Below are 16,525 nucleotides of genomic sequence, written 5' to 3'. Positions count from 1 at the left end.
ATCCATTGTGATTTACGGATACAATGGATGATTTGATCTCAATTGGATATTCGTTGTGATTTGTAATAGAGATGGATTCATCGAATGATTCAATTGGTTTATAAAAAAACAATAGAACATATATATAGGGTTTAATTGTTTGTCGGATGCATGAATGAAAACATAAGAATGTATACTTTGATTTGGTGAGGTGAATTCTAAAACCTTAGTCGTTTATCTTTTGATTATTTTTATTTTATTTAGTTTATGTTAGTTTATTTTCAAAATCAAAATCATTCGGAACTAGGTTAAGATATAATTGATTTAGATAGAAATTAAATTTCACAAACACAATTCCCTGTGGATCGACCTCGCACTTGCACACACACTATATTGCACACGACTCGTGCGCTTGCGAGTACAATTAAATTTGTACATCAATACCCATATAACATGGTTTGCAAAACCGAGTACTTAGCATGGGACTCCCAAAAGTTTGGCCCTATGATTCTACAAATCATACTGTCGATACCCCTTTGGCTCACTCGTCTCCTGGTTGGCTATGACTGTAAAATAAACATTTTATAGGTGGAATTGTGAGTCGATGACTCAAATAGTAAATAACTCCAATCAATATTATGTGACATTGTTACGTGCTTATGTAACGTGATGAGAACTAAGTAGAGAGATTGATATGGTAGGATTTTTGAGGAATTCTGGACTTAGGATTTTCGAAGAATCCTAAACCTTCTATGAGCAATTAGAGGTGCTCTCATCTCTTACAAACGTAGGGTTTGAATAATTTACTTGATTCATTTTTATTCCATAATATTGCAGGCTTAAATAACAAAATACAATAAAAGAGTCCCAAGAGAAACAAACTTCAATGTGGACCATAACTCAACTATTAACATAATTAAATCTATTCCTAGTAACACATTTGAAAGGTTACTGGGATCGAGTTCTACCTCTCTTAGCCAAACAAACAGATCATGGAACTAAGCCATACAACAAACACATAGTATGCACAGCGGAATTAAAACATCAATCACAAACACAACACAAAGTTTGTTTACGAAGTGGAAAACCATTTGAACACATCAAAGGTAAAAACCACTTCAGGGCAATCAAATCTGAAAAATCACTATATGAAGATTCAACGTTACAGACTAGACGATACTCACTCCTTGGAGGAGGACCTCTAGACTTAGTAAAAACAACAAGCTTCTCATTTGGTTTCCATCCTGACCATCTTCGCGGAGTGTATCCCCGCACTGACCCTTCGGTAAAATTCTTTCTTCACGAATCCATTACAGCAATCTTTAGCAAATGAACACGCAACACGCAAAGCAAGAGCAAACGACAGCCCGAAACTTTATCTCATCCTCTCTTGAATAATCAACTCTAGAGACATAGCGCTCGTAGTGAACTTTGAGACTTCAGTGAACAATGCACAGAGAAAATATTTCTCAAAAGTCTTGCAATGAACAGTGACAGGAAAACCATTTATAGGCGAGACATTTCCTTCTTCACATCCTAACGGGATAACACTCTCGTTATAATGGGAAGGCCAAATCCGTGGATCTGAGAAATCTACATCCTAATGAGAAAGTAGTCATGTTCTAACAGGAAGAACAATTGTTTCATCTTCGTCACATATCTCGTCTTAACGCACCTTCTGACGAGAAAACAGTAGGTCCAACATTGGTCTCATTACATGTCCCGTCCTAACGAGGTTCCAAACAAGAAAACAATAGCTTCAACTTAGCTTCCGTTACATGTCCTGTCCTGACGAGGTTCTTGACGAGAAAACAATAGCTTCACCTTAGCTTTCACTATATGTCTTGTCCTGACAAGGTTCCTGACGAGAAACATTAGCTTCACCTTAGCTTTCACTATATGTACCGTTCTGATGAGGTTCCTAATGAAAAAACAATAACTCCCCATTACATATCCCGTTCTGACAGCACTTACAACGGGAAAATAGTAGGCTACTTCAACCAACCCTTAAAGACCTAAAAGACCATTCCTAAAGTTTTAAACAACAGAAATTACTGCTGCACATGCTGACGTTATGATAACATAAGCCTTTAACTAATGCCTAAGAGTCTATTAGGCTTTGAAATTTCGTATGACAAAATTTTGTTTTTAAAATAAATCACAGGAAGTCTCATTTAAAAATGCGTTTGAAAAAAAAAGGCAATTTCAAAACTTAAAGAAAATTTATTTTTGTAAAATGTATGATTTTAAAGGTTGAATTGTAATGTTATCAAACTCTTAACTACATTTTTAAAAATCATTTTTTCATTAACTACTTTTGAAACCGCTAAACCAAACGAAACAGATCGGAAAGAAACATCAATTATAATGTGCATGGATTTGTACATGCATACAGCATACCTAGGTAATATGAACAATATTCTTCATTTGGAAATCTACAATTCATAACTTTTATTCAGAGTCTTTTAAGTTAAGGTTGATGCGAAGTTGCTAACATGTTTAGGATACTAACTTACCCCCATAACTTATATAAGTAATACTAGAAACTAAACTTTTATCCCATCCTATTAATGTGCCGGTGCCGATCAACTTATTTATTTATTTTTAAACAATAGCTGACTTAAGAAATGATTGACAAAGTAAAATAGTAATGATAAAAAAAAGTTTCTAACCATAATTTACATTTGGAACCAACTGTCTTGTTTAATATGTTTGGATATCATTTTAACTAAAAAAGAAAAACTAATTGGTAAAAATTTTGACATATTATCCTTAGGGGTGGGCAAATTAACCGCCTACCAATTATCGACCGCCTATCGACGACGATCGAACCGAAATTAACCATCAACTGACTTTTGTGGTTCGAAAATCGGTATATATTTTTTATACCGAAGTCGGTTTGGTTCGGTTCATCGGTATAATTTTTTTTTTTTTTTTTCGGTTGACCGAACGGTTCGTGCATAGTAAAACGGCATCGTTTTGACTTTTTTTTTTTTTTTAAAAAAAATTTAATTGAAACTCAAAACGGTGTCGTTTTAAGTTTGAATATAAACTAAAGTTTAATTTGAATTGTAATCCCAAACTCCTCCCACCTGTTGCCCTCTCCACTCTCCAGTCTCCTGCGTCTCTCTCTCTCTCTCTCTCTCTCTCGCTTCCCGCGGCTGTCTGTCGACTCTCTCTCTCGCTCTCTCGTTGCAAGCGGCAAGCCGTTGTGTCTCTCTCTCGTCTCCCGTGGTGTTCGGTGGCTTAACTTCACCGTCGTCTCCCTCGCTTTCTCGTTGCAAGCGGCAAGCCGTCGTATCTCTCTCTCGTCTCCTGTCTTTTCAGGTATGGATTTTTTCGAGTTACTTCATTTTTTTTTATTTTTTATTTTTGAACTAATTGAGGGTTTAGATTTTGATTCTTTGATTTTGAACACTTGATTCGTTGATTTTGCATTTATTTTCGAGTTTGTTTATATTATTAGGATTTTGGAATACTTAGGAATGAAAATGATAGATTTTTAGTTTTTTTATGCAACCTTGATCTGATTTACGCTACCTTGATTTTTCTTGCAAATAAATTTTCTTCTTTTGGATAAGCATTTGCTAATTGCTGTAATTATTCTTGAAATTTGTATTGCTGTTGGGCCCTTGTTTTTCTTCTTTGTTTGTGTTAGGTTTTGGTTGTTTAGGACCTTTAGGAATGATGTATAGGCTGGGTGCATGGGGTGCAGTCATTGGCTTTTTTCCAGAAGATTGATTGTTGTTTGATTAAGGTTTTTGCATCTTATATTCTTATTGCTTTCTTACTTGATATTACTTATTTGTGGTGGTGGTATTTTTATATTGATCATTATGTTTATGTTTTGATTTGTTTGATTATTAAAGGAATAAAATTTAAGGAATTTAAGGTACTCCATGTTGGAGGTGGCTTAGTTGAGACTTTGTTTATTATTCTTTTATGGATTCTAAGTTTGACAAGGTTTGGGATTGTCTGAATCTACCGACTTTTGTAATCAATTTGTGAACTGCATACCAATTTAAAACCAAGAGAACAGAAAGAACTTTACACTCCAGGACTGAACAGAAAAAAACCAATTAAAAACCTTAGCTAAAGCTCCAAGCCTGTATAGTAAATTTGTTATTTAGTCTAAAAAAAAAAAAAACATGTTCAATAAGTTATTTTAGCCCAAAAAAAAAAAACAAATTTGGGTTTTGTGCCCTCAAGATTGATCTTAGCCCTCAGGCTCACTGCACACTCCAAACACTATTGTGTCACAACAAGATGCTACCTCTCATCCTCCCGCCAAATTACAAGTAGGAAATATGGCCGTCAGGTTCAAACCCTCCCTTGACAAGTTCCTCAAATCCCAAAAAAACATCTCCAAAACCCCACCAAGGCTCTGGCTCGATGGCCAAGACGAGCCCATCGAGACAGACAACCAAGGCCTCCCCATCTTGAAGCTAAGCCATCCCATCTTGCACGCGTTGGAATCATGCACTGGCATTAGGCAGTTCAAACAAGTCCACACCCAGCTTATAGTCTCTGGCCTCTTCCAACACTCTCTTGCCGCTAGCCGAGTCGTGAAGAAGCTTTGCTCCGCTTCGGTTATGGTTTCACATGCTGTTTTTGTATTCGATTGCCTCGAAGAGCCCGATGCTTTTATGTGTAATACTATTATGAGAAGCTATGTGAATTTCGATGACCCATGTAGTGCTTTAGGATTTTACCATGAAAGAATGGTTGGGAAGTGGGTTGTGCCGAATCATTATACTTTTCCGCTGTTGGTCAAGATCTGTGCGGAAATTGGGTCGGTGAGAGAAGGGGAAAAGGCTCATGCCCGGGTGGTGAAATTCGGGTTTGAGGCTGATTTGTTTGTGCGGAACTCGTTGATTCATATGTACTCGGTTTGTGGGAGGATTGTGGATGCTCGGATGGTGTTTGATGCGGGGCCTAATTTGGATTTGGTGAGTTGGAATACAATGATTGATGGCTATGTCAAGAATGGGGAGGTTGGTGTTGCACGTGAACTTTTTGATGATATGTATGAGAGAGATGTTTTTAGTTGGAATTCTATGATTGCCGGTTATGTGGGGATTGGGGATATGGAGGCAGCAAAAGGTTTGTTTGAGAGAATGACTTGTAGAGATGTTGTGTCGTGGAATTGTATGATTGATGGGTTTGCTAGGATTGGAAATGTTTCTGTGGCTCGTGAGTTCTTTGATCGTATGCCTCTGCGGAATGTGGTTTCTTGGAATATCATCTTGGCTCTTTGTGTACGGTGTAATCATTACAGTGAATGTTTGACATTGTTTGATGGGATAATTGACCGAGGAGAGATTAAGCCAAATGAGGCTACTCTTGTGAGCGTCCTGACTGCGTGTGCAAGTTTGGGGAGGCTTGACAGAGGCAGCTGGATTCATTCTTATTTAAAAAATAATAGGATTAAACCTGATTTGTTACTTTCAACGGCTCTTTTGACAATGTATGCAAAATGTGGGGCTATCGATTTGGCTAGAGATGTTTTTGATGAGATGCCGAACAGAAGTGTTGTATCATGGAATTCTATGATTATGGGATATGGTATGCATGGGAATGCAGAAAAAGCCTTAGAAATATTCATGCAGATGGAGAAGAGAGGGCCAAAGCCAAATGAAGCTACATTCACCTGTGTCTTGTCTGCATGTACCCATGTAGGAATGGTTTTGGAGGGTTGGTGGTGCTTTGATCTAATGTGTCGAGTTTACATGATTGAACCGAAGGTGGAGCACTATGGTTGCATGGTTGATCTCCTTGCCCGGGCCGGTTTGATGAAAGATTCAGAGGAGATTATAAGTAAGATGCCTATGGAGTCGGGACCTGCCTTATGGGGAGCTCTACTTTCTGCTTGTAGAACACACTCAAATTCAGAGCTTGGAGAGATTGTGGCTAAACGGCTAATTGAGTTGGAACCTAGGGATATTGGGCCTTATGTGTTGTTATCAAATATATATGCTGCAGAAGGGAAATGGGATGATGTAGAGTATGTGAGAAGGATGATGAAGGAAAAGGGGTTGCAGAAAGCATCTGGGTCTAGCCTGGTTCACCTAGGAGAGTTTGAATCTGAATCTTTTGTTGGGAATGGTTCATTCCATCGGAGAAGCATGGTCTACTCAATGTTGAGTGAGATGGGTGCTCAGATGAAACTGTCTTGTAGAGATTCTAAGATTGTGTAGAAATTGGGAGCTCAATGAAGATAAGACACATTAAGAGGAATGGATGGAGGTGAAGCATTCAATTGGACTGTTGGACATGCACATATGGTATAGAACTGCTGGCGAGGGAACGGTTCAACACTTCAAAGAATTAAGACTCTGAAAGGAAGAGAGTATGCTTTGGCTGGTTTTCTTGTTCTCTCTTCTTTGGTGTTAGGTGTGCTTTTAATGCACAAGTACCACCATCTTGGAGGCAACCTCTCAAAATCTTGTCTCCACAGATTTCAAGCAATTTTGAAGTGATTCTTGCGGGTAATTTTCACACTTGATCTCTATGAGTTGCTCTTGCATTAAAAAGCAAAACCCATTGGCCCTTGATTTTTTCTTGTATGACAAACATCTGCATGCCAACTTTGAGCTAAAAATTTGTATACTCTTGTAAGACAGAGCTCATGAGAGCTTAGATATATACAACACTCGCCATTTTTGTAATTTGTGTCATGCGGCTAGAAATTTAGAACAAAAAGAGGGTCTCTAAATCTTGAGTGAGAGTGGCAGAGATTTGGACTTTTATTAGTCAACAATGTAATGATTACATTCAAGAATTCTCCTATTTCTCTCATTAAGCCTATCCCCCCCAATCCATCTCCAAATAATAAAACAATAAATATATCGAATCAACTACATATGATCCAGAGAATACAATGGGAACTTATTTCAAAACTATATATATATGACGTCAGACGAGTTAATATTGTACGTAACAATATTAGTTAATTTATTTGTCCTTCCTATATATTCAGTTGTACTTCCGAGTCATATGTTTCTCCAGCTTTCAAGTCTTGGGGCACGTTATTCGTAGGGACCTCCCTTGACTTATCATCCCCATCACTGGACAACATTCTTATAGACAAAGGCTGAGACTTTAGGTAAACAAAAAAAAAAATGGTGGGAACATTGTGTTTGACGGAGGCACAATATTTCATCAAATCCCAGTGCGTAGCTGTTGAAATTAGAGAGAGAATCCACCACCACCACCATTGCTGATCATCAACGATGAATGAAGACCAACGCTCCCTCCTCCTCAGCTCCTCCTCTCGCTTCCCTCTTCCCCAAGGTTCCTCCTTTCCTCTCTCTCTCTCTCTCTCTCTCTCTCTCTCTCTCTGTTTTCCACACAAAAAAAAAAATTTGATGATAATGAAATGATAATAAATATACGTGTGTGTTTTTGTGCAGGGGTGAGGTTATCATACGGTACGGCGGGGTTCAGGGCTGATGCGGCGCTGCTAGAATCGACAGTGTACAGAGTGGGGATCCTAGCAGCACTGAGGTCGCTGAAGATGGATGGATCGGTGATTGGGGTGATGCTCACGGCCTCGCACAACAGGGTCTCGGATAACGGAGTCAAAATCGCTGATCCAAGTGGTGGAATGTTGTCCCAGAGCTGGGAGCCCTTCGCTGACGCCCTTGCCAATGCCCCCACTTCCCAGCACCTTCTCCAAGTCTTTCTCTTTCCCACTCTCTTCTTTATGTATATGTATTATGTATGTATGTAGTGCCCATTTGTTTGTTATGAAGGGTTCGTTTTGTTTGGGACAAAGGGAATGTTAATTTTAGCTGGAAAGGGTGATATGCTATTGTTTTGTTATTAATATTTTTGGTTCAATGGAAATAACATTTTCTAGAACGAGTCGAGGATTACAAATTTACTACTTTTAGTGGGTTTCTTTTCTAAAAAGCTAAATTGGGTATTAAACAAATGGAAGATTAGAGACTCAAAGATACTAATTTGAAGACCTTTTGTTAATTAACGTTGAATATGGTTTTTTTTTTTGGGTGGGGATTAGCTCCTGAAAGTAGGTGTAGGGGGTGTATGTCTTATTGGATTTTACTTGGAATGCCTGTATCGAAATGTGGATTATGCTTATGTTGTTTTATTTTCTTTTTTGGGGACAGTTGATAACCAAATTTGTGGAGAAAGAAAACATCCCGTTGGAGGGAGTAAGGCGGGCCGAGATAATGTTGGGGAGAGACACAAGGCCTAGTGGGGAGTCTCTACTTGAAGCTGCTAAACAAGTACTACATTGCCTCTTTCCCCTTAATAATTTCCTCTTCTATTTAGGTGTTTCTCTTGCATATTTCTTGTGTACCTCGGTTGTGCCTTTCACTTTTTAATGATATTTCGTTTACTTATAAAAAAAAAAAATTATGAACTTTGTACAAATGGATTAGGCATTGTTTCACTTGCATTAAGTACGTTTTGCTTATGTTTTAAGTTTGGTTGAAGGGAATCAGTTCAATTCTTGGAGCAGTTGCCATTGATATGGGAATTGTGACAACCCCACAACTACATTGGATGGTGCGTGCGAGAAATAAGGGCATAAAAGCATCAGAACTTGATTATTTTGAACAACTATCGAGCTCGTTCAGGTTTGTTTGAGCTAAAGGTGAATATGATTTGTTTGATATTATGTTGTCTTTATAGGCCTGTGCTATAGAGTTTATGTTTTTGGTTAGGTGCTTGGTCGGTTTGATCCCAAGTGGAAGTAAGATAAGTGAGGTGGATGAAAAATTGGTTGTTGATGGGGCTAATGGTGTGGGTGGAGAAAAGCTTGAAGTTTTGAGGAAAGTGTTGGATGGTATGGTTGTTGAGATTCGTAATTCTGGGAAAGATGGAGGTGTGCTCAATGAAGGTGTTGGTGCTGATTGTGTGCAGAAGGAGAAGTTTGCTCCAAGTGGCTTTGGTTCCCAGGACGTTGGACTAAGGTCAGCCATCTCTTCCTTGTTTGATAGTAAATGATTCTTGATTGTCAACTGCACAGTAAAGGTTTCCTTTTTCTTAAGTTGACTTTGACACGAATCAAACTTGAAAATTTATCAATTGGTTAAGTATCTTTGATGCTTAGTATGACATTGACTAATGTGAGTTGAAGTTTAATTTGGTCGTTGGTTCTAGTATTTCAGGTGTGCTAGTTTAGATGGGGATGCTGATCGACTGGTATATTTTTCTGTGCCATCAAAAAGTTGCAATAAGATTGATCTTGTTGATGGGGACAAGATATTATCTTTATTTGCTATCTTCATCAAGGAGCAACTAAACACTCTCAGCAAGGAGGGTAGTGAAAATACGAGCAGTAGTTATCATGCTCGTCTTGGTGTTGTACAGACAGCATATGCGAATGGAGCATCAATAGATTACCTCAAAATGTTGGGCTTAGAAGTTGTGTTTACTCCAACAGGAGTCAAATACTTGCATGAGAAAGCAGCTGAGTATGATATTGGGATCTATTTTGAGGCTAATGGCCATGGAACCATCATATTCTCCGAATCTTTCCTATGTTGGTTAGAGGCCAGATATCAGGAGTTGTCTTCGGTATCTAAAGGTTATATCATATTTTCATCTATTGTAGCATTCTAATATGATGATTAAGTGATGTGCTTCATGAATGATTTCGTTGTTTGATTCAGGTTCAGAACAGCAAAAGGCTGCTTTGAGACTATTGGCAGTCAGTAAGTTGATTAACCAAGCAGTTGGAGATGCTCTGAGTGGCTTGCTCTTGGTGGAGGCCATTTTGCAACATATGGGGTGGTCAATACAGCGGTGGAGTGAGCTTTATAAGGATCTACCAAGTAGGCAACTTAAGGTCAGTTTTCTTGATCACTTTCTATGAAGATAATCTTGTTATCCTGAAATTTGAAGGTGGATGTGCTTTTCCCTTTTCTGCGCTATATATGAGCTCTTTGTAGGCATTGTGGATTCTAAAATTTAAATGGAGCTTTATATTCATAATTGGTCTATTCAGTTTTAACTTTAGGGTCTAGTATGAAATGTCAACTCAAGGGCCAGTTAGTTTTCCTCTGCATCACTAAATGATGTTTATTCGCTCATATGCTGAAAATAAAATATTGGAGTTTTGTTGAATCATTTGAGACCAAAAAAAAGATTTCCCAAATTCTTCAGTGTTAGTATTTATGAAGAATAAGTGTCACGTCCTTTTCTGCCACAATGAAGAGATTTAATTGTTCTCTAATTGACATGGGTGTTGGAAGATTAATTTGATCTTCAATCTTTTTAGTGGCTGAATGGAAATGTTTTAGAGACGTCTTTAATTAAAAATAGCAAACATGTGAGGATTATTTCCTCTAAATGAGTGAAGTAACTTCAGATCCAAAAAAGAGGAAGAAAAAAAAGAAAAGGGGAAACTTCACTTACTCCCCTGAACTTACGTGTCTTTTGCAAACACCCCTCCAATCTTCAAAGTCTCTCACTTTGGTGTATCTAACTTTCGTTTCGTTTCAGTTACCCCATTCCATTAGGATTTTCTGTTAAATCCTAACGGAGGGGTGTGAAATTCCTAAAATGCCCTTGTTTTTTATTAAAAAATAATATATATATTTTTTTTAAAAAAAACCCTTGACCCATGAGTTCACCGGTGGATCTAACCCACCCGTATTGTGACCCCACGGGTCATATTATTTTTATTATATATTAAAAAAAAAAAAAGTGACGGTGGGTCACCATGTTGCCGCCACACACTTCCCGGCCTCTGCTTCTTCCTCTCCCTTCTCTCCGGTGTAATATCCTACGAGCTCCAAATCCTCATTAAACTAAAATCTGCGCTTCAGGGCTCAACCACCGACGTTTTCAGTTCATGGGAATCCTCCAATCCGTGTAGTTTCTCCGGATTCAACCCTTTCAATCCCACTCCAATCCCATTGTGACCCTCTGTGGGTCACCTTGGTGACCCACCGATTGGTGGATCATTTTTTTTTTTTAAAAAAAAAATATAATAATTATAATAAATTTTTTATTTATTTATAAATAAGGGTAAATTTGAAATTTTTAAAAATTTTAGGGGTATAAAGGTCTTTTACTCATTCTATCGTTTGATTTAACTCCAATATCTAATGGTAGAGGGGTATTTGGAACGAAACAAAAGTTCGATATACCAAAGTGAGAGACTTTGAAGATTGAGGGGTGTTTGCAAACGGCGCGTAAATTCAGGGGGGTAAGAGAAGTTTCCCAAAAAAAGACTAGCCAAGTACATGATTTTGTGATTCTTCTCTGAATTAATATCCCTAGTGGACACTTGGATTTAGGATATTTTCAGACATGTCTCCACAATTTCCTGAATGGTTTATAAAGGTTATCAAGAGGAAGAAATCTCCATCCCTACAAAATCCCCTGTTTCTGTCACCTGACAAAAAAAAAAAAGGATGCCAAATTATGAACATAAACAGCAAAAGGCAAAAAGTTCAATGGTGCTTAGAAATAATCATATGTAAATATATGTTATTGAGTTAATCTACAGTATCATACATGAAGAGATCTCTTATCAAAAAAAGAAAAAAGAAAAGAGAGATCTCTTTCTATGCATCTCACCCATTGGAAAATCCTCCTTTCTAATTTCAAAGGTAAAATAGTATAATTAACTCATCCACTAGATTTCCTAGATAAAATCCATTACTCTCAAGCTTCTCCTATTGCTGCACAAGATAGATAAACAAGGTAGGGTGATTCACGTAGTGTGTTCAGCCATGTATGAGTTAAGTGGACTGAATAGATGATGGCTGAAAGACTGGCCTGTCATGTCATTGCATACCTAATTCTGGGGGAAAACTGATTTTGAGCTGGATTAGCAACAAGGGAAGATCTGACATGCTATAATGAACAGATTTTGGTAAGTGATTGGCTGCAACAGATGAGGACTGATTAATGAAGTTAGCAAATCAGAGTTGTTTAAATTGGCCCAACTTGACTAAAATAGGATAATTGGAAAGACTGAAATGTGAATAGTTCAAAGATTTGAAAAAAGAAAAGAAAGTCGAGCATGTATCCCGTGCTATGGTTATATGTAGGCCAGTACTGTGAAAAAGTTTTATTTCAGTAAACCTCAAGTTTTTGGGATAAGGCTTTGTTAAGTTGAGTATGAATCCTGCTTTCTCCTTGATAACTCAACAAAATCGGACCCCCCCATTTGTTGGAAATCATGTGTGCTTTACTTGTTGTTGGACATTGGGGTGGAACAAATTCCACATAAGCATGTTAGTATATGACATATTAGGACAGTGTTTGCTATGTAACAAGTTTTACATGCTGCATCTTCTGCTTGAGACAAGATCATGTCATGATAACAAAGTTTAGTTTTTGTCTGATATGGCTTTCATCAAAATCAGTAGAGCTTGTCTAATAGTGTACTGGTGCTTATTAGTTAGAGTTTCTCGTATTCTGCTTCTAGTCGAATGATCCTCTATGTAGTTTGATGTTCCTTCCATATTTTTATGCTGGAGGGAATTTGCCCTGTAAAACAGGGGTGTATTTTTTTTAAGCATTAGCATTCTTTACAATGAAATATAATTGTTCTATTGTTAATTTAGTTCAGAAGTTGGTTCCACTGCCGTTCCTATGCCAGAGGCATTCAAGAAGCCCTTACCTTAGTATTGTTTTAATTCAGAAATAAAATGTTGATGTTCCTTCAATATTTTTATGCTGAAGGAGGGAATTTTCCCTGTACACTAGAGATGTTTTTTATTTTTATTTTTATTTTTTATGCTTGCATTGGCATTCTTTATAATGAAATATAATTGTTCTATTACTATTATTATTACTATTTTAGTTCAGAAATTGAATTCAATTGCCTTCCCTATGCTGTTAGGTAAAAGTTGTGGACAGAACTGCTGTAATCACAGCAAATGCAGAAACTGTGGTCGTGAGGCCCCTTGGCTTTCAAGAAGCCATTAATGCTGAGACCGGTAATAACATATTATTGATAGCCCGTTTTAAATTAAACTGATGTGATATTATTAACCCTTGGTCATGCATCATGATTAGTTAATAGGGTGAAGTAAAACAGCACACGGCGTGCGTGAATATATATATATTTTTTATTATAAAAAAATATATATATATATTTGCACAGGCGTGCGTGGCACGCCGTGTGCTGTGTATCAGTACTCTAGTTAATATGATCATTGGTCTAGATGATCCAAGCGCACTTAGGCTACTATTAAAATTTCAACTATAGAATACTAGACATAAATGTACACATGCATATACACCCCATGGTCATGACAGAGTGTTTTACATGTCCCTTGGCTCTGCATGGGTAGAGAAACTTGCAGATGTAGGGATCCTGGATAATTTCATGAGTGTGGATATAATCATAACCTTTTGAACAACTGATTTCTCCAATATTATAGAGGGAACAAGCCATGAATATTTGTTAATAAGACATTTTTTTAATCAATAATGCAGCAAAACACCCTCGAGGCCGATCTTTCATACGGCCATCTGGTACCGAGGATGTGATACGTGTGTATGCAGAAGCATCCACGCAGGAAGCAGCTGACAGCCTAGCAAACTCTGTAGCAAGACTTGTGGACCAGTTCCTTGGGTTTGGCAGTTCTCAAAAGTAACTTCTATCTTTTGTCCTGCAACTAAGTTGACAGATGTGCTACATAGAAATGGTCATTGCTAGACCAGTTTGATTTTGATATTGTGATATTGATCATTGCAAATTTGGTTAATTACTTAATACTATGGTTACCGTCTCTAAATTTGATCAATTAGAAACAAAATGGAATGCATTTAATCTTGGTTTGTCCCTCTACTTGCCACATAAGCATATTTTTCACTCTCTCCAAGAAGAAGAAGGAACCAAAAGACAAAAAAGAGATAGAAAGAAGAATATCAGCAATAATGCAAGAACCTGGGAAGCACTCCGGCTCAATAAAACAAAGAAAAAGCCCTCAAAACCTGAACTTTTGATGTTCTTTTGAAGAAAAATACAAGATTTTCCAAATTTTACTATATCTTACCCTAACCATAATGAGTTACTCTCGCTAAGATTAATTGCTCTCTCACTATCTATATCACTAAGGGGGTGTTTGTTAAACTCCCTCACATTCCCCCACATCTACCGCACTATTCACTTCATTTTTTTTCCAAAAAAATATTATTACTTTTATATCAAATCACTCACTTTTTATATCTAATCATTTACTTTTTATTACTATTCAAATAAAAAAATTACTACAAAACAAAATTTTTTACTTCTCAATACCACTTTTTCATTTTTTCATACCAATTATTATTATTATTTTTTTCTTTTTTTTTTTATCCATGAACAGTGTCCTGTAAAATGAACAGTGCTGAGGTGTTTAACAAACACCCCCTAATTCCCTATCTAGAGCTTTAGGAAGTACTTTGGACCTGTGTATAGTGCTCCATCTACACAAATTGAATAATACTCTGGTTTTGCCGGCGAGCAAACGCTAAGGAATTGTTTGCATTCAAGCGAATTCGAATCTTAAACCTGATGGAATGCCACCGAGACCAATGCCCTTATCACTTGAGTCAACCCCTTGGGGTTTACCAACATTAATGTTAATTTGTAAGTTTGGGAAAATGAGTTACGCACATGAAAAACTTTCAATTTTTGTTTATGAATGTACCATATATATATTACCTTTATTCCCCTACATCTTCAACAGAGCAAAGAGCATGAGCAAATTATCTAATTATCCTTCACTAATGGCCAGTCGACTGTCATTTCTCAATGAGGCTGAGTATTTTTCTGCAATAGTCCTATTTATTGAACCAATTTGACCTAAACCAAGAATAGTTTTGACCACCCAACAGCAACTTTTTGTTTTTTTTTGTTTTTTTTTTTAGAACCAAAACATGGACAACTATTTGTTTTGTGATTAAAGAAGACATGCAAACCATTGCATAGGCCATTGTGAGGCCTCCACACTACTGCTTGCTTCAGCCACAGTTTCACCACTTGGAGAGGCATGTGCTTAATGCTTACATAAATTAATAAACACACACATATACACATCTAACATATTTTACAAGCAATCCTAGCCAGCATCCTTCTGATAAAAAAAAATTGCAATCCCCATTCAGCATAATGAAATTGACGAACTGACAATGAAATATAGGTTTGGAAGAACTTGATCTGTATGATAAGGCCATGAAAGCATCAAATGGTGCCCTGTAGGATATTGTTTCTCATATAGGCACAACAAAATCTAGAGATTTATAACAGATCAGATCAAAGATACATATCACTTTCATCAACTCATCAACTTCAGAAAAGCACGTAAGCAGCTAAATTCATTCCTATTACCATTCGATCTCAAATAAACAAATAATAAAAACAACATTTCTTAACGTAGAATAAAAACAAGGGAATTAATCTCAATATCATAAGAAAGAGAACAAATAAAACCAATCCATAAATAAGTACTAACTAACCTATTGCCTCCACATTGCAACATTTATCCCAAAATCCACAAAAACCGCAGAAAACTTTCCAATTCTTCATCTAGCTCTCAGTACTCAGTAGCAGCCTTTGCACTCCGAAAACCCTTCTTCAACTCCGCAACTCTCTTCATAGAAGCCGCCTTCGACTTCCCTGGCACAGCAACCGCAAACTTTTCCCACCTCATCGCTACCTCTTTAGGAAACGTCTTCAATGCATTAAGCAATGCAATATCCTTCCCATTACTCTACCCCACCCTGCAATCACCATCACCACCACCACTCTATTCCATAGCCTCACCATTCTCCACCACCCTGCCATCCAATCCTCCATCCTCACCCTCAATTTTTGAAACCGCTAAACGAAACGGAGAGAGAAACATCGATTATAATGTGCATGTCTTTCTATATGCATACAGCATACCTAGATAATATGAACAATATTCTTCATTTGGAAATCTAGAATTCATAACTTTTATTCGGAGTCTTTTAAGTTAAGGTCGATATTAAGTTACTAACATGTTTAGGATATTAACTTACCCCCAAAACTTATATAAGTAATACTAGAAACCAAACTTTTATCCCATCCTATTAATGTGCCAGTGCCGATCATCTTTTTGAATATATATATATTTTAAACAAACCCTATGGTCCAAAGATGTTTATGTTTTATACGAGCCTTGGATTCAATGGTTTTTAGTGACTGGCACAGTCATGTTTGATTGGTGAATCACTACAAGACGTACATCATTAGTAACGTGGGCCACCTGAGGTCAGACTCAATCGGGCTATTAGTATTATAGATGATAGAATGTAATATCCAAGACACTGGTATTGTATTACAGGTCTCTCGGGACAACGTCAATCCTACCGGGAAAGGGTAATATTTCGGGTAGACCATATAGAGTTGAACTATGACATGATTCTTATATTAAAACATGTATTATATTTATATTGCATCCATGATCATATTGATAAATTGGAACCTCATAATGCTGCATGTGATTTACAAACAACTAAGTTCACCATATAATGGTGTGTACGTCTTATGCATTGTTGAAAATAGTGTCCAAAACTCCAATTAATTGGATGGCATTTTGAT

At 37.1% G+C, this 16,525-nt stretch overlaps 1 protein-coding gene across 2 annotated transcripts; it reads left to right on the top strand.

The window, feature by feature from the left end:
* The first annotated feature begins 4,240 nt into the window (after positions 1–4,240).
* LOC132175639 (phosphoacetylglucosamine mutase-like) lies at positions 4,241–13,702 on the top strand. Of its 2 annotated transcripts, XM_059587644.1 has the most exons (10): positions 6,187–6,467; positions 6,959–7,272; positions 7,392–7,657; positions 8,112–8,231; positions 8,443–8,585; positions 8,673–8,921; positions 9,120–9,538; positions 9,624–9,799; positions 12,812–12,908; positions 13,411–13,702. In XM_059587644.1, the coding sequence occupies exons 2-10, from the start codon at positions 7,212–7,214 to the stop codon at positions 13,569–13,571; spliced, it is 1,692 nt and encodes a 563-aa protein (XP_059443627.1). In that variant the 5' UTR covers positions 6,187–6,467; positions 6,959–7,211; the 3' UTR covers positions 13,572–13,702. The 2 variants fall into 2 exon arrangements, 1 of the variants encoding a protein (XP_059443627.1); XR_009439452.1 differs by lacking the exons at positions 7,392–7,657; positions 8,112–8,231; positions 8,443–8,585; ... (3 more) ...; positions 12,812–12,908; positions 13,411–13,702 and having other exon boundaries at positions 4,241–6,467; positions 6,959–7,199.
* Positions 13,703–16,525: the final 2,823 nt, after the last annotated feature.

Source organism: Corylus avellana, chromosome ca3, assembly GCF_901000735.1.
Source record: "Corylus avellana chromosome ca3, CavTom2PMs-1.0".
Lineage (NCBI taxonomy): Eukaryota > Viridiplantae > Streptophyta > Magnoliopsida > Fagales > Betulaceae > Corylus > Corylus avellana.
The sequence above is the reverse complement of the archived record's forward strand: the minus strand, read 5'-3'. Positions and strand labels throughout refer to the sequence as shown.

What these genes read in the sequence shown, in the direction of transcription:
- LOC132175639 (XM_059587644.1), top strand. Translation starts at nt 7,212, where the DNA reads ATGAATGAAGACCAACGCTCCCTCCTCCTCAGCTCCTCCTCTCGCTTC. An exon ending in CAACTATCGAGCTCGTTCAG is followed by an intron (nt 8,586 to 8,672) that starts GTTTGTTTGAGC and finishes GTTTTTGGTTAG; the next exon opens with GTGCTTGGTCGGTTTGATCC. An exon ending in GTTGTCTTCGGTATCTAAAG is followed by an intron (nt 9,539 to 9,623) that starts GTTATATCATAT and finishes TGTTTGATTCAG; the next exon opens with GTTCAGAACAGCAAAAGGCT.